The 18,828-nt window shown below is 43.9% G+C and overlaps 1 protein-coding gene across 2 annotated transcripts in view; it reads right to left on the bottom strand.

Annotated features, from left to right (window-relative positions):
* Positions 1 to 18,828, bottom strand: part of PNPLA7 (patatin like phospholipase domain containing 7) — a 134,105-nt gene that overhangs the window by 105,755 nt on the left and 9,522 nt on the right. The window contains exons 9-15 of one of the 2 annotated variants that reach the window (XM_036394025.2): positions 17,687 to 17,767; positions 11,228 to 11,356; positions 9,833 to 9,913; positions 9,174 to 9,312; positions 8,159 to 8,251; positions 1,593 to 1,693; positions 265 to 411 (exon numbers count right to left, since the gene is read on the bottom strand). In XM_036394025.2, the coding sequence (XP_036249918.1) occupies positions 265 to 411; positions 1,593 to 1,693; positions 8,159 to 8,251; positions 9,174 to 9,312; positions 9,833 to 9,913; positions 11,228 to 11,356; positions 17,687 to 17,767 (771 nt within the window). The remainder of the gene's footprint in view (positions 1 to 264; positions 412 to 1,592; positions 1,694 to 8,158; positions 8,252 to 9,173; positions 9,313 to 9,832; positions 9,914 to 11,227; positions 11,357 to 17,686; positions 17,768 to 18,828) is intronic. The other variant, XM_036394027.2, reaches the window with a different exon arrangement.

Genomic DNA, 18,828 nt, shown 5'->3' with positions numbered 1-18,828 from the left:
AGGAGGTGGCAGGAATTGCACATGTGCTGCTTGCAGGGCTAACTGCACACAGAGAGGGGAGATTCATGCTCTGCATTCCAGCCTGGTCTCTTGAAATGGCAGAATAATTCAAATTTATTTCAACCCCTCTAATGACCTCAACAGGCTGTTGAGTAAAACACCCAGCCCATCTTCAGCACACTGAGGAGACAAATCCACATTTCAGTTCCTGGCAGAGTGAAATGAAAAGCAGAGGCAAAGCCAGTTCCCCTTGCAATAACTCACATCAAGTTTCATCAGGGCTGAGAGGTCTCTCTTTGCTGCTTCCACGATGGCATCAATGTGTTTGCTGTTACAGGAGTCCTGCACAGCACTGTAATGGAAAACTGCTGATGGAGTTTCTGTCACTGTCACTGTCTTCTTCAATATTGACTGCAAAGAGAAGAAACACATCAAGGATCAGGTTAAACATCAAAATTGGCACCTACCAAAATTGGCCTTTATCCTCTGCATTCTCTACCCACAACTGGTGGTCTGAGAAAAAGGAAATCCAGGTTTCCAAAAAAGAAAAGCTTCCTAACTTCATTATCCCTGCATTTTTCTGCACAGCCTGACACTTGAATCAAACAAAGTTACTCATCACAGCTTGTGAAAGGGAAGGAATGAGAGACTTCACAAACTGGGCTGCTGCCAGCTTGATGAACTAAAACTTTACCAACCCTCCACACAAAGATGGAGGAAAAGATAAAATGCCTGTCAAGGTCACAGTAAGCAACACTTTCATTCCAGATTTTAAGGTGCAGACTTCTAATTCAAGAGGGTTTTTGTGCTCTTGACTTCCAGGACACTATTTGTAAAAAGCAGACCACAAAATAAAAACAGATTTATAAATAACGACTGGAAACCTACAGCTGATACAAGGTTTTAATTCCTTGCTGTAAGGACCTCTCACAAACAGAGCATGGTCTGACAAATCCAAATAATCCATTTCATGAGTCAGGGAAGAAAATACATAAAAAGTTGCAGCAGTGGTTTCCCATTGCTCACCAAGGGAATCTCAAGATGTGCAATAAAATGACTTGACAGCCACTAACATCTACTGAAACACCAGTAAGTTAAAAAACAGTAACACAAAACCATTCAAGGCCAGGTTGGGTGGTGCAGAGAAGGTGTCCCTGCCCATAGCAGGTGGATTGGACCAGCTGGGCTTCAGAGGTGCCTTCCAACCCAAACCATTCTGTAAATCCAAATATCCCAACTCACAGAGAGCCACAAGGGCAGCGTTTTGCAGGCAGGAAGAAAACCTTTACATGACTGCAAGCAGAAGGAGGTGAGGAAGGGCAGGGCAGGAAGAGCAGGAAGTATCACCAGCTGGAGGTTATGTACAAATCACCATCAGGACAGGACTGCTGTGGAACGTGCCTTGAGCTGTTGTATTTTCCAGCATCAGTCTCATTCCATGGTTATGACAATGGGAAGATGCCAGCAGCTCACATCCCAGGCAGCAGACCAAGAACTCAATGTTACAACTCACTTTAAAAGTTTTTTGACCAATGGCACAAAGCAGATACTGACCCAGGCTTCGGGCTGGGCCCTGGCAGGAGCAGACCCACCTTGGCCACGCCGGGGCTGCCGGCGGCGTCCTCGGGGGCCAGGTGCACCCTGGCCCTCTCGTAGGCCATGTCCATGTCAGACTTGGCAGCGCTGGAATTGTCTGCAAGCAACACAAAAATCCTGCTGTGAGCACCTCCTGCACTGCAGCTTCACAAACAGCAGCTAGCACACCAAGGGCAGCAACTTGGCACCTTCATGCTCCTGTTATTTCCCAGCTCCTTCTGACCTGGAGCTTGAAATCCTCCCATGGAACTCAGGTGTACAACACATCCCAGAACTCCCACACCCACTTTGTACGGGGTACAGTCATTATTTGGAGATTTGGTGTGGGGCTTTTTGTCCCCTGAGAATTGGCAGAGCACCGGAGAGAGGGAACTCTGATGAATTCAAACTTTGAGGGGTTTTTTATGGCTTTCTGCAAAACTGCTTGAGGTGATGCTGCTGATGGTTTATTTCAGCTGCTGCATCTTATTTTCCATACTCTACAAATCCTTGAAATCCTTCATAGGGTTAACATTAAGTTTCAGGGGCCAATTTCCTCATTTGTGAGAGCAGTTCACCCTCTGAGCTCATCTGTTGCCCATCTAGATGTTGATGGGTTTGTACAAAAGATGAGATCTGCTGAAGAAATCTTATTTATTTTAAAAGCCTTTTTGGAAAAATTAAGCATATTTTCTATTCAGTTCCACATCCTTGAAGTCACAGTGCCAGGATGTAGCTGTCCTTTCTTTATCAATCCAGGTCACATTTTATGCCCTAAAACCAGGCTCTGCTCAAGGGGAGGGACACAGGAAGAATATCAGACAATTATTACAATAATAAAAATTAAAATAATAAAATACTAATAAAATAAATGTAATAATAATAATAATAATAATAATAATAATAATAATAATAATAATAATAATAATAATAATTGCTGTTGTTGTTGTTATTGCCAGGAAAAGGCAAATCCACCAAATTTTCCTCACTGTTTTCAGGAAGTTATTCTTAGTAATATTTTTTTCACCAAACTAAAGAAATTTTTTGCACCCAATAAATTGCCATTTCATAGGGAGAAAATTATAATCAGCAACTTCTAAAAGTCTCTCCACACAAAGCATTTTGTGCCCAATAATTTCAGATCTTTTCTACAACTTGTCCAAATTGTGGTGCTGAAAATTACATAAGAAATTCCCTTACAGGTCTCACTTATTTAATTCATTAATTTGAAGTCAATGCTACTTCCATTCCTTACTTCCCAATTTTAATACATCTTAATTACATGAGGTCCTTGGCTGTCCCATCCACCTTCCAGGAACTTCTCTGAGCTAATCAATAATGAAAACACAACTGGGAAACTCCTCCTATTTGAAAACCTTGAACAGGATTCCCACAGCCTGAAGAATTACAGATGAGTTTAAGAATCATGCAGGAGTTGCAATTTCCTTTAACAAATAAAGCTATAATAATTTCAACCTTATTTCTATGCCTAATATATCTCCAAAGTAGACTATTCAGAAAAGTTTACATTTTCTTCCTTACACCTTTTACCTTCAGTCACTACATTGTTCTTACACTTCTGTTTTTATAAATACAAATTGCTGCTCAGGAATAAGCTGGGCCCTTTGGAAAAGCAATTGTCCCTCCTGAGTGGTAAATTCTTGTCACCTAAAAAATTCAAATTTTTAATTCTGAATTCTTCCCCACCTGTCCCTCCCAAGAGACAAACACTTGAATTTGCCCAGGATTGCCCCAAGCTTTGGGAAGTTGGCTTTTGGAACCAGAATTTACACCACTGTGAGCTGTGACCATGTGACAATACCACCCTACCTTGAAGGGCTGAATTCCATAAACTGAATTTCAAAACCCCAGTTTTTATTTCTGAAGGGTTTGACTCCTTTCTCCCACCCCAGCCAGGCCAAGGGAAGAATCCCACTGCCACAAATATTCCCATCAAACTCAGAGTACCCTTTCCACGTCATCTTGAGGAAATGGCCTTGAATTCTGCCAGGGGAGGTTTAGAATAGATATCAGGAAAAATCTTTTCATGGAAGGGTTGTGAAATACTGGCACAGGCTGCCCAGGGCAGGGGTGGAGTCACCAGCCCTGGAAGTGTTCAAAGGACATGTGGCTGTGACACCTGGGGACATGGTTTAGTGGTGAACACGGGGTGCTGCTGGCCTGGCCGTTGGACTTGAAGATCTTCGAGGTCTTTTCCAATCTTAACCATAATTCTGTGATCTAAAAATATAAACAATCAAACCTGCCACTGGGATCATAATAAATAATTTAATAATCAGCCTCCAAACGAGAAACCCAGCAAGTTGACCCAAAGTTGATTGTCATGAGCACTTACAAGCCATAAGATATAGAATAAAAATAAATAGTAATGCTGTTGGTGCTATTAACTGAATTTCCTGAACACTGCACTATTGTATTTGCATTCCCCCCAGACAAAGGCAGGAATGATGCATCGGACTCCATGTTCTCACAAGGCTGATTGATTATTTTATAATACTATATTATATTAAAGAATACTAACTATACTAAAGAATACAGAAAGGATACTTACAGAAGGCTAAAAAGATAATAATGAAAACTCCTGACTCTCTCCAGAGCCCTGACACAGCTTGGCCCTGATTGGCCAAAGAGTGAAAACAACTCCCAGCAGAATGCAATGGAACAATCACCTGTGGGTGAACAATCTCCAAACACATTCCACATGTGAGCACAACACAGGAGAAGCAAATGAGATGAGAATTGTTTTCCTTTTCTCTGAGGCTCCTCAGCTTCCCAGGAGAAAAACCCTGGGCAAAAGGATTTTTTCAGAATGTGAATGCTACAGTGCAGCATTAAAGACCCTAAAACAGCTACAAACAATAAACTGGGGTAACAGAAAGAGCAGCTCCATTTGAGCTGCTCTGACTCCCTGTCCATCTCCCTGCCCCCCCAGATCCCAGGGTGAGCCAAACTCCTGAGGGCATTTTCAACCCAAGCACTCAGGTTCTGGCCCCACAGGCAAGGAAAGCATCTCCCCAGCCCTGCACCCTAAAAACCCAGGGAGAGGAGCACAGGGAGGCATCTAAGGATGAGAGCTGCTGCTTGCCCAAAGCAGGGGCCCTCCCTGGTGCCCACAGGGATTCCTGGAGCTGCTGCAGGACGAGCTGCACACCCAGCCAGGAGAGCAGGAGGCGCTGGGCAAGGGGAGGGATGGATCCTGCCCGAGGAACCCCACACTGCTGGGATGGGCACTGCACAAACAATGGTGTCACCAGGATATTTTCTGAAAAATCCTCTTTGGCCAGGATTTTCTCCTGGGAAGCTGAGAGGCCTCAGAAAAGAATGAAAACAATAATTATCTGATTGCTTGGGAAAGTGGTCTGGAGATCATTTACCAACAGGTGCATCTTGGATTGGTTCCATGTGAATTGTTTTAATTAATGACCAATCACAGCCAGCTGTGTCAGACTCTGAGTCAGTCATGAGCTTTCATTATCATTCTTGTCAAGCCTTCTGATGTATCCTTTCTCTTTCTTTAGTATAGTTTTAGTAGAGCATTCTTTTAATATAATAAATATAATAAATATAATATAATAAATATAATAAATATAATTAATATATGTGATAAATATAATAAATATTATCTAATATATGTGATAATTATAATAAATATAATACAATAATTATAATAGAATAAATATTATAAAGTAAATATAATAAATATTATATGATATATGATATAAAATCAGCCTTCTGAGAACTTGGAGTCAAATTCTCATCTCTCACCTCGTCCTGGGGACCTCACAATGGCAACTGCCACAGTCCCTGGCAGCATTCCTGCCTCGTGAAAGGGAAGGAATGAGAGACTTCACAAACTGAGCTGCTGCCAGCTTGATGGAACTAAAACTTTACCAACCCTCCACACAAAGATGGAGAAAAAGATAAAATGCCTGTCAAGGTCACAGTGAGCAACACTTTCATTCCAGATTTTAAGGTGCAGGTTTCTAATTCAAGAGGGTTTTTGTGCTCTTGACTTCCAGGACACTATTTGTAAAAAGCAGACCACAAAATAAAAACAGATTTATAAATAATGACTGGAAACCTACAGCTGATACAAGGTTTTAATTCCTTGCTCTAAGGACCTCTCACAAACAGAGCATGGTCTGACAAATCCAAATAATCCATTTCATGAGTCAGGGAAGAAAATACATAAAAAGTTGCAGCAGTGGTTTCCCATTGCTCACCAAGGGAATCTCCACAGAATTTCAAGGTGTGCAATAAAATGACTTGACAGCCACTAACATCTACTGAAACACCCATAAGTTAAAAAACAATAACACAAAACCATTCAAGGCCAGGCTGGGTGGTGCAGAGAAGGTGCCTTCCCTGCCACCTTCTGCCAGTGCCACACGTCAGAGCTCTGGGGAAACAGCTCCAACTCTTTGGGGGAAAAAAAACCAACAAAACAATAAAACAACTTCTGTTAACTTAAAAATAGAGTTAGGAAGAGTCACTTCCAGGGACAATGAAGGGGTGAAGTTGTTACATCCAAAAGGCCCTGCTGTTTTATTTCTGCTTTCTAATTCCCCTGCCCCCAGCCCAGATACTTCCATGAATTAATTCTACCTTTCTCCACCCAAAGTTAGTACACTTATAAAGCAGAGTAGCCTGAGCTGGCAGAATCTCATTCCCTCATCTCCTATGCTTCAAGCTAGATAACCACACAAAAAACCAAACAGATTACAGCCAGCCCCAGGAGCAACTGAGGCAGAAGTGTTTTCTCCCAAAGCAATTTTTAGCAGTGTTTATTAATTCTAACAACAAGCAAATCAAGGAGATGTTGAGATAACAGCACTTCTTTGACTCTAACAATTTTCTCCTCTCTGAATTAATAATAAACATGATCAATATTCCATGGAGTCTGAACACACAGTAAGCAGTGGAATAGAATCTAAAGCAATATCTTGATCTTTTCATTGCAGACATCAAGGCACTTTCTGTGCAAGCTAAACAGTGAGAAAAAATCAGCTCTGTTAACTGAGGCAAATCATAATTACCCAATTAGATACGCTCCTTCTGGCAGTAAAAATTAATTCTCTTATCTGGTAAGCTCTGTGTATCTTGGCATAACTTTTATGACACATAAAAGGAGAAAGGAAGGACAAATGGACATACCCACTGAGAGGTTTGCAGGGATCCTTCCATATCAAAGCTCCTAAGAACACACAGGGACTGTCCCTGAAATGTCACAGGGCTGCACAGGCAGAGCTCACTGAACTGCCTCATTTACCTGGGGAAGGGGCTGTGTTCAGGGCAAGGATTAATTAATTTACCACTGAATCAAATCTGCTGGTGCATTTTGTAATTCCTGGTGTAAAACAACCTCACACATGTGAAGATCAAGCCAAACCTTGTGTGGGTCAGTCAGTATTTTCTTTTAATTTGTCTCCCTGGCTTAGAAAGATGTTTTACTCACCCCAGCCAAAATCCTATTTCTCCATCACATCCACCCCACTGGACAGTGACATGGAAACCATGAACAATCTAAGTGGGACCCTTTACACTTGCCCAGAGGAACTGAAGAGGAAACAAATGAGCCCTCCAGTGTTAAAACTGAAGGAATTTCCCATTGCTCTCCTCTGTGCACACCAGCAGCTTTGTGTGGCAGCAACAAGTGACACAAACCTCACCCTGGGGAAAGCTCTCAGTGCTCAGGGCTCCCTCAGCCTGGCTCCCTCCTTCCTCCTTGTCTCCAAACCCTTCAACCTCTCACAGTATGTTCCTTTCTCCTAAGTCACTCAATAGCCAAGGTGAGCAATAAAAGCATCTTCTAAAGTACCCAGGGCACCTTTATTCCACTGATTAAACATGTCTCTATTAACAGTACCCGAGCATGAGCTTGGATTCCCTGACAGAGGTTAATTTATTACTCAGCTAACAGAGACAGATGCCTGTGCTCTGTGATTCCCACAAGAACTCCAGTTTGTCCACCTTGAAGCACAAAGCTGCCCAAAACACCAAGCCCAGAGGAAAATGTCTACAGTGGAGTAACTGAAGTTCCCCAAAATGACACTGCAGCATCAAAGCAGCTCAGCCTCATAAATGTCTCCTCAGAGCATCCCATGATCCATCACCTTTATTATCCTCTCTAAAGAACATTCCTCTAAAAGCAGCAAAGCAATGTAATGTGCTTTTTGGGACAATCAGCCAAGCAAGAAACGTGTGTCATCTTTTATTTGAAGGATGATGGCCTATCATCATAATTCAGTTTGTTTCAGTAATATCAATTAATAAAGCTCCTCATTTGCAGGTCTTGGTAGCCAAATGATGTTCCCCATTGCTGATAATGACAGCAAGGGAATGCTCTCTGGGATAATAGTCCATTTGTTACTAAATAATTTTTTGACCAATGAGTTATGAAGCAGCACCACTGCAAGATGATTATCTACCATGAACAGGACTGCAAGATGATTATCCACCATAAACAGGAAAATTATCTAACCCAGCACTCCAGAGATCATGTGGTTTCCCCCATGATTAGATAAATTACATATTCCCCGCAATTTTGCCAAGCACTACTTACTAGAAGCCTCTGTAGAGCCTGCATAGGGAGGTGATGAAAGGCTTCTTCTGAAAACATGCTCAGAGTTTTCTGCACCAGAAATCCTCAACATGTCTGAAATTTAAAAGCAAATGTTGTAAACACAAGGTATCCCCTAATAAAACAAGTTTCACTAACAATAAGAACTTTAACTAGCCACTATTTAAGGCTGACCTAAAGATTCTGAAATGTGGACATTAAATATTAAATTTATTATTAAATTAAATTAAACCTTTTTCCTGGTTTTGATTTAATGAATCTTTTTCCATCTGCAGAGGCAAAATTCAACTCCATCTATTTTCCTGGCTTTACCTTCAGTACTGAGTCTTTAGGCTGAAAAGACACATATCCAGCAATTCTTCTGCTGGTGTCTAGAGAGCTGAATTTTCCCAACTCCCTCTCTGCATTCAAAATGAGGAGTCACTTATTTTTCTCCTTTCCTCCATCCCTCAATATCATTAAGAGCACAGTAATATTTCCCCATTGAAGCTAAGAACTATCCAAAGGCTTCAAACCTGAAATGAATCTAAGACAATCCTTAACTATTCTGATAAAATAAAAATCCTTTGCTCAATAGCAGTGACATCAACAGTGGATCAAATGTAGTGAAAGGACACAGGGGAATGGCCTCAAGCTGAAGGAGGGCAGGGTTAGACTGGATTTGGGGAGGAAGTTCTTTACTATTAAGGGCAGTGAGGCCCTGGCACAGGGTGCCCAGAGCAGCCCCTGGATCCCTGGCAGTGCCCAAGGCCAGGCTGGACAGGGCTGGGAGCAGCCTGGGACAGTGGGAGGTGTCCCTGCCATGGCAGGGGTGGCACTGGATGAGCTTTAAGGTCCTTTCCAACCCAAATCAGTCTGGGGTTCCATGCCAGGACTGAAGGGGATGCCCAGGGTGTGAGCAGGCCCCAGGGGACAGCACAGGCTGGGATTCTGTGAGTAGTACAAAAATTAAAGAAGATGCCAGAGGACAGCTCCTCCATGTTTCCAGAAGCATTACCCATTTCCAGGGCTTCCCCAGACTTTTCAAGCTTCTCTCCACGCTCCTCCTCCAAAGCACTGGGTGTTTGTCTCTTCCCCACCTTGCCGGCTCCAGCGCTGATGCTGCTCACGGAGATCAGGGGGGTGCCCTGGCCCTGCTGGGAGCAGGGGGGACAAGCAAACATCAACCACCCCCTCCCTGACACGTGTTCCACACCCTGCAGCCTGCACAGACCCCCAGGAACTGCTCAGCTTGTGCTCCTCAGCCCCAGATCCCCAAGGGGGGCTTGCTCTGGGATCTGCAGCTCCCTCCCAGCAGGGCCTGGGGACTCCCAGCTTGACACTCTGAGCATTCCCTGTCCCTCTGCCACCACAGGTGCAGCATTTTCCACACTGCTCAGGCAGAGGTGACATCATCAGCAAACATCAGAAGTGCTGAAGCACCAGCAGAGCACACTCACCACCTTGGAATGATGCACTTGGGAAGTTGAAGCCTCCCCACCAAGCCCCCAGGCACCAGCGTAGGCTGGGTTTTATGGGCTGGTTATACAAGTGCCTCAGTCCTCAAGCACTGTCATTATGAAATTAATATGTAGCATTTGCTTTATGACCTTCTGGAAGAAGGAAAAGCTCTGTGTGCCCTGCCAGGAGAGCAGAGGGCCTGCCCCCCAAACTCACACAGCTGAAGAGCTCCGTGGTCAGCCCCAGGTAGTTGTGCAGGGCCAGGAATGTCACCCTCTGCAGCCTCACCATGATGATCTGCAAGCAGGGAACAAAGAGGCAGCAGCAATGGATTTAGCATTCTCCCACACTCATTCTGGCATTTAGACACAATCATGCACCAGGGTACCTGAAAGCACTCTATGAAATACAGACTGTACCCTAGGCTGAAATTCCTTTTTAGCAGCTGATAAATTGAGACAGAGACAGATTCAAATGATTTACCAATGACTTCACAATCATTTGATGGCATGAGAATCCAAAGTCTTACTCCCAAACACCAAATGCTTTCTGTTTCCTATAAACATCAGTAGTAAAAGTGCCTTGAAATAGAAGCATTTGTTTCCAATTTTCCTCTTCATTAAAAAAATTATTCCAGCTCTCCCCATAGAGAACCTGTCTCACTGCCCCACAAGCACTCAAAGCTAACACTGGCATCAGTGGCACCTTCCTCTGCCCTGCCAGCTAATTCTGACTCCTGAGCCATCTCCTCTTTTTTATCAGCTCTCACAGAGCAAATTAATTTGGTGTTAATGATCTGTTCTCCTTCAACCAGCAGTATGAGGAGGTTCATGTGTTGCTCATAAATCATCCAGAGACCAGAACAGTTTGCAAGGACAAACAGATTCAGAAGTGATGGCAAAGCAAAAGGACAGCCCAGAGAGACTCCTGGGGTCACCCTGTGGCTGCTACACCGGTGGGACAAGGCACCAGCCCTGGAAATGCTGAACCTGATCCCTGCACCACCTCCCACCTGCAGGAGATGCTCCCTGGGGAGCTGTCTGAGCCCCTGCCAAGCAGCAGAAGGTGAGCACAACTGACACAAAGCACAGCTCTTCCCTCAGGTGCTGACAGAGGCTTCTAAAGTGAAAATTCACATGTCAGTCTGAATTTTGTGACCCTTCCAAAGCATCAGCCCTCACCAAAGAGCTCCTGAGGGTCCAGCAGTCCTGTTTCAGGACATGTGGCAGTCTGTTCATGACTCTCAGCCATTCTGGAGCCTTCCTGGTGCACCCCAAGCTGCAGAGCCCACACCAGCAGCTTTCTACTCCCCAGGGACCAAGAGACTCACACTTCAGGTCTGGCTGATTGATGAGGGTACCCCAGGCAGAAACTCAATCCATGGAGATATACAGATACATAAATTATATTTTCCTGTTTGGGATAATACTGGATTTATTAAGTCTAAGGTTCAACAGCCAGAAGAACAGCAGAACAAGTCCAAATCTTGATAAGATGTGCTGAGCAGTTCTGTATCTAGCAAAGGATGGATGATGAGCTTGCTGAGCCTCTAAACATCCTCCTGTAACCTGGAAATGAGAGTGGTTCCCCTTCCCCCTCAGCTCTACCTACCTGCACCACCCTCACAAGGGTTTCAGGGTATTTCTGGAACACATCCTGGAAGGCACTGGCTGGAAGCCTCAGAATTGTGGATGGAGAGGCTGCTCGGGCTGAGACGGTTTTATAGGGAGCAGGGTGACCCTAAGAGAAAGTTCCAGAGACAGGGGGTTAATCCATCCATGATCCAATCCAATTCCTCCCAAATCCCTGCTTTGCTGCTGTGTCTGACAGACACCTCTGACCACAAAGAGCCTTGGGCTGGTGCTCCAGGACCACGGGGGTGCAATGAGGGTGAATTCACACCTGCATCAGAGACAGGCCAGGGAAACGAGAGCTCCAGGGAGCTGCATCAGGGTAGGGCAGTGCCAGGATCTCAGCTGTGACACAGCTGAATTACACAGCCAGCCTCTGAGAGCCCACCTAGTCAAGGCTGCAGAGAAAAGAGGGTTTGTTGATTTTATTCTCTGTGCTGACAACCAAGTTATTTGCTGCATAAACAAGCCCAGACTCACACAACCAGTGAAAAACACAACAAAATTGTACAGCAATTACAGACATAATGGAGGAACACAAAAGACAGGCAGACTTCTTGTGTTTCAAGATATCTATTTACATTTTTTCATATATATATACACACTTTAAATATTCCATGTGACAAAGCCAAACAGCTTCTCTTTACTGGAGACACAGTGGGTCTAGACCATCCTGTTCAAAGAACAGATGGGGAACTAACAAACAAATAAAAAGTGGGTAGAATACAGAGATTTTTTTCACACTGGAAGGCAAGCCTCTGGGTTTGGATCTTCCCCCTTAAATGAGAATAGATTTTAACAAAACCTACTGCCAAACACTTGGATAAAAAGACAGACAATATCCCTTTCACCCACTCAATAAATGCTGGAAACAACATCTCTAATTCATAAATTAATTTACTAATCCATCAAATATTGATTTACACAGTATTGATAAGATAAAATGAGCCTTTTTGCAGCACAGAGCAGGAGCAGGGGAAGAAATGGAGTTCCTATTTTAACAGCACCTGACAACTTCAGCAGCTTTTCCCCTCCAGAGCAACACAAGGCACCTTTTTCCCAACACTGACACACAAATGTTAAATGCTGATTACAAACCAAACTGCCTGCAAGACTTGCAGAGCATCACACAACTCAACACAAGCACTCTGAAGGAATTCCTGCCTAAAGAACCCAGCCAAACCAAACAAGAGACTTTCTCTAATCACTCTGGAAAATAAGGCTGCAGCTCTGTCTGCCTGCTGGTCTGGAAGGCTCAGAGAAGCAGATTCTAAAATTAAATTAAATTAATTGGAACCAATTTCTTAATTACACCAACTTCAGCTGACCTTTTTATAAAATCTGGGGATGATATTAATAGCCTTGATTTTCAAGTTCCTGAGGGATCTGAAATTTTAAACATCTCTTTGACCTACAGTTCACAGCTCCCAGTGTCCTCAGTTTTCCCAAGTTTCTTTTAATTAAGTAAAGAAATTAACAAATAACATTTCTGTGCTTTGGCTGCACCCAAAAATAAATGCAGCAATCCTCTTTTACAGCCCAGTTTGAAGTCTGGCTTTACATGAAGAATTAATTTGGACTACCCATACTTACATGTAAAAGAAAATGTATACAGTCTGCTTTTAAGCACTGCATTTGCCATCAACTGTATTTTCTACCAATCTCTACAGCAAAAATATAGTAAAAAAACAAGGAAATTAAATTTTTATCAAGTTTAATGGTGTTTGATGAGTTATTCCAAAGAGAAGACTGAACCCTGGGTATCCCAGAACTCTGGTCTCTAGTCTACCCAGTAAAGTATTTGGGTTTTTTCTGGAAAGTGCTCAGTGCTGACAACCTCAGAAAAACAGCTTTAGGATAATAACAGATAACAATGCAGAAGCCTTTTTCTCCAAAGAACAGCCCATTCCTCTGAGTTTTCAGCATGTAATTTTGCCTCTCTGAAATCCCTGCATGAGAGCAGCTCTTCTGAAAGGGCCAACACCATGGCTAATGGGGCTGGGACATGCAAGAGCTGTCAGGGGAATGTGAGGAGCAAATCTCCCATAATTGTCACTTCTCTCAGCTCTAATGTTATCAGCAGCACAGGGAGAATACCACGTTCAAATTATACTATTTTGCAATCACACACTGAGATGACAAGAACAGTTAAGTTATAATCAGTTATGAAACAGGGTTTTCTTCAACAGAGAACTTTTTGTTCTCAGGGCAGGTAATTATTTACTTCTGTCTCGTTCCAAGAGCTGAGGCATCACCTCCAAGCAGCGGCTGAACACAGGTGACAGCTTATGGCCAAATCCAACCAAGTTTGGTCAAAAAATCTACTGCAAGAGACGTGGATGTTTCACATTCTCCCATCTGCAGTGGTAGCTCCTTTTTGGACCCAAAAATCTGAGATGTTCTCCCCATTTCCATGGTTGGATTTTGTCTTCCTTTGCTCCTTCCTGACATCCTCTACATCAACACTGCTGCACCCAAAGCTCTTGCAGCCATCAATCACTTCTTTATAACCTCATCCATCTTGTCAGCCCTGCAGGCTCACCTTTATCCAAGTGTTTTTCCAGCTTCTTTTAATCCTGACTTTCATTTTTCCCCCCCTTAATCACTGCCATTTGATCAATATTCCTCACAGCCTCTTCTTTCTCCAACTTTCTTATTCCAACTATGCCAGCAGGCCCCTGTTTTCTTAAGAGCATCTCCACATGGAGGACAAGAGAAGAGTGAACCCCAAATCTCCAGGAATCAGCATCACATCTCTGCTGGAGCAGTTCACTCTGGATGAACATTGACTGTCCTGGGAAAAGCTCTGGCTCACACACAGGCTCTCAGCAAGAGCTGCTGAAAACAGAGACATCAACAAGGCTCAGCTCAGAGATTTCTTTGGTATTTGAGGCAGTATCAAGTCAAAGTCATTAAGTGCACCTCAGAAATGTTCCAGAATACCAGGAAAGGGGCTGCAGCTACTTTGATTCAAAAGCTTCCAGTTTCTCCTCAGAGTTTGGAGAAAGCAGCATCAATCTGTTCTCAGAATAAGGGGAGGCTCATGTCACAGCTGCTAACTTTGTATTCAGTAGAACTGAAGGGACTTTTCAGTTTAAAAGCTGAAAAATTCAATTAGAAAAGTACCACTGGTGTGACCTTTCTTTTAGGTTCACCAACCAGATCTTGCCACTTCTTGCAGCACCCCCAACATTCTTGCACAACTCTCAACTAAGTGAGGGACCAGCCTGACATCAGGTGCTGCAAATCAGTCAAAAGAATCACAAACCCAGCTCAGACAACTGAAATCCTCTCTGAATGCACCCTTTCTTCACAGCACAGCCATGGCCTTGGTGGTGCAGTGAAATCTAATTCAGGGTATGGTATCTGCAGGATGTTCTAAGACTCACTCACTGTTTTGGGATGACACTGAGGGGTCTCCTCTATTTTGATCCACTGCTACTTCCTCTCTCCTTGCCTATTTTCATGCTACTCCTCTACCTAAAGTCTGCAAGGAACAGAAGGAAGAGGAAAAACAGCAATGAAACAAGCAGCTCACGAAGCTGGGAAGTGAGGAACAAAAGAGTTGTAAAAATAAATGAGAACAAGTTTAGCAAAAAATATTTCAAGTTTTTTTCATTACAGATTCTTCTGCAGACTGCTAACTCTGTTCAGCACACTTTCAATCATTTCTATTTTCTTTTACTTACCACTGGTTTAACTAATGAGAAAGAAAAAAAAATGACAGAATGAGAATTAAAAATGAAAAAACCCCAACAGGATAAAAAATGAAAGGCAACCACTTTTTTAGAAAACAAAGCCATAAAGCACTGCTACACAAGGATATCTTTTCTTATATTCATTTTAAACAAGCAAGAACATGACTGGTATTCATGTTCCTTTATGATGGCCCTGTTATTTAGAATATTGTCATGAAGAAATTTAGTGGTAGAAGTAACTAATATGAATTTACAAAATATTATTAACTTGACAGCAAGAACTAGACTTGTTAGAGTCCAAATTATTCCCTTTCTACAGAGAAAACTGTGACCATGCTTAAAAAATGTTATCACTGTTGACAGGTTTTATGGGAACTACAGATATGCATAATATAGATGTACAGATAATGTGGATATAGAGGTGTTGACTGCTTTTGGAAATGACAAAGAACACTTCAGAGAATCCTTTAACTCACAGAATTCACAGAATCACTGGGTTGGAAGAGACCTTCAAGATCATTGAGTCCAACCCAGCCCCAACCCCTCAGCTCAACCCTGGCACCCAGTGCCACATCCAGGCTTTGTTAAACACACCCAGGGATGGGGACTCCACCACCTCCCTGGGCAGCCATTCCAGAACTTTATCACTCCTTCTGTAAAAAACTTTTTCCTGATACCCAACCTGAATTTCCCTTGGTGCAGCTCGAGGCTGTGTGCTCTGGTTGTGTCAGTGCTGCTGGAGACAGAGCCCAGCCCCAGCTGAGCACAGGCACCTTTCAGGAGCTGTGAGAGTGATGGGGGCAGCCCTGAGTCTCCTTTGCTCCAGGCTGAGCACCCCCAGCTCCCTCAGGGCTTCCTCACAGGGTTTGTGTTCCCAGCCCCTCTCCAGCCTCGCTGCCCCCTCTGGATGCTCTCATCTCAACTTCCTTCCCAAGCTGAGGGGCCAGAGCTGGGCACAGCACTCCAGGTGTGCCCTCACCAGTGCCAAGCAAGGGGCACAATGACCTCCCTGCTCCTGCTGGCCACAGCATTCCTGACCCAGGCCAGGAGCCATTGGCCTCCTTGGCCACCTGGGCACTCTGCAGGCTCATGGTCAGTCAGCACCCCCAGGTCCCTTTCTGCCTGGGCACTGTCCAGCTACAGCACCCCCAGCCTCTGGCATTGCAGGGGGTTATTGTGGCCAAAATGCAGGACTGGGCACTTGGACTTATTAAACTTCATCCTATTGGACTCTGCCCATCCCTCCAACCCTTCCACGTCTCCCTGCAGAGCTGCAGAGCCCTCCTACCCTCCAACAGATGGACACAGCTCCCAGCTCAGTGTCATCTGCAGATTTACTAATGGAAGACTCAATCCCCTCATCCATGTCATCGACAAAGATATTGAACAGAACTGGCCCCAGCACAGAGGCTGAGGGACAGCACTGCTGAGTGGCTGCAGCACCATTCCCCAGCACCCTCTGGGCTGGCCATGCAGCTCCTCACACACACAGCAATGGCACCTTTTGATGAACAGCAACAGCCAAGCATGGCACAAACATGGCACAAGGTAAACATGAACAGCTTAGTAACCAGATTTATCTTCATCCTCTGAAATCCCATCCTACCAAAATCCTTCAGGAAAACACCTTCAGGGCTTGGGTATTATCAAAGATGTTGAATTCAATTCCTTCCATTTAGGTATTCCTAAAGTGATTTCAGCAAAACCATCAGTCTAATTCCAACTGAAACCAAATCCACCAATTTTGCACTGAATAGGATCAGCACTCAGCTCATCCTGGCCCCTGCCAAAGAGCAAAGCCCTCAGCTGGCCACCAGCACCACTGATGTTACAAAACAAAACAAATCCATCAACTGGTTTCACAGTATAATTACAGTACTAACAACTGTCAGATTTGTTTTCATTAGACTAAATAAAACCAAATTCATTAAGCAACTCATCAAACATGTAAAAGCCTGGACTGCTGGGCCCCAACCTGCTCCTGCTCCTGCCTGAGAGGAATAGCAGATTTGTCTTTCCAAACAAGCTGTGGGGCTGCTGGTAGATAAAACCAGCACTGGGAGATAGAAACAATGGGAAGGATTCCACTGATTGATGAATGGAAAAAATTACAAATAAATTTTAGGTTTGCTGATAAATTAAATTAGACATTGAAAGATAAAAGAAACAATGGGGAAGAAAAACCCCTAAATTCTGTAAGAATTAAAAATTCAAAGGGAGGGTTATACATTAGAGGGAAATCTCTGGTATCAGGTGTATTGGGAAGTCTGAACCTCTCAAGTACCTCAGCCAATGGGGAAAGAGAGAAGGGAAATGTGGCTGGGAAATTGGGATAAAAAGGAGGGGGCATCCTCCAAAAATTGGAGAGACCCCAGGGGATGCCCCATGGCCTCTCCCTTTATTCAAATAAAGTCAAAGGACTCCTCTGTCTCCTTTTTGGACATAAACCTCTGGTGTTTGTGGATTAATTTTCCTGACATGCCTGAGCTGTGATTTGAGCAAATGGAAGAGACACAAAGGGATCACTCAGATCCTCCTGCCAACCAGAAGCAGCCAGTCAAGCACACATTTCACGAGCACCCTCCACACCACCAAGCTCAGCTTACTCTTGCAAAGGCCTGAGAGGAGGAGAATTATCAAAAAAGCCATTTTGCATCCTGATTCTTCCCTAGGAATGCCCAAGGGCTGCTGCCCCAGCCAGCTCAGTGGGAGCAGCAGGGATGTGCCCTGCCAGGACTCACCGTGATGACATCCAGGATGCTCAGCAGGCTGTGCACGCTGTCCCCTGCCAGCACCTCCTTCACCACCACCTCTGTTCCATCCTGCAAGCACACACACAGCATTACTGCAGCCTCACAGCTGCATTTGGGCAAACCAGCAGCATTTCAGAAAGCTCAGGTGCTTCTTTTCTCTCTGCTTTGATGCAATTGTGCTAATTCCAACATGGAGTTTTAAACCAGCTTTTTAAAAGTGATAAATTAAAAGAAACTATGAGCCAGTTTTTTCCAGGGATGTTGTGATCTGCTTGTCTTTGCTATGTAACACCAACAAAAGACCAAGGCACAATGAGCTCCCTTTACTGAGGGGTGACCTCTCAAGAGGTTGTACAAAACAGGAGCAGCAAAATGTAAAAATACACAGAAATCAGCAAATTTGATATAAACTCCAAACACAAGCCCACTAAACTTTCAGGCACTGGAAAACTGCTCACATCCAAAAGTTAAACTCAAAGCTCAGTTAGGAAGAAGGTAAAAATTAAAAATTTAACTTGGCAGAAGGGATGACATGGACTGGTGCTCAACATTTTGAGACCCACATGGAAAACAAATGATCATCTTTTTTCCCATTTACCCAGAAGTCAATCTGACTCTTTCACCTCCCAGACAAACCCACTGACTCCTGCTGGACTATTCTGAGGTGAGCCTGGTCTCTCCTGCTCTCTGTGCCCAAATCCTTTCTGTAATGACCTTTAAAAGGTGAATGTTTCCAAACCCATATTGCACCCTGTCTTCCCTCAACAACTTCTGCATCTCCTGTGTGAGGATCATTCCAGCTGCCTCATCAGCTTTGTGTTCTGCTCTCTCATCTGAGACACGAGGGACTGCTGCAAACCTTGATCTTTACAAATACCACAGCCCCAAAGAGCTGGGATTAATCCCTCCTAAACCACTGTGATTCACATGTCTAAGTTTAATCAATGCTTAATGATTCATGCCAGCCTATCTGCTGTGCCAACAGATTTCTCTCAGGAAGTGCAGAGCAGTGGGTTCTTGTTGGAACCCTGGATGCTGAGAATTTCAGACTTTCTGTGCTGACAGGCACTGACCCACAAGAGAACACCACATTTGACCTAAGGCCATGGAGAAGGCTTCCAAAACTAAAA

Source organism: Molothrus ater, chromosome 20 (genome assembly GCF_012460135.2).
Source record: "Molothrus ater isolate BHLD 08-10-18 breed brown headed cowbird chromosome 20, BPBGC_Mater_1.1, whole genome shotgun sequence".
NCBI classification, from domain to species: Eukaryota; Metazoa; Chordata; class Aves; order Passeriformes; family Icteridae; genus Molothrus; species Molothrus ater.
The sequence above is the reverse complement of the archived record's forward strand: the minus strand, read 5'-3'. Positions and strand labels throughout refer to the sequence as shown.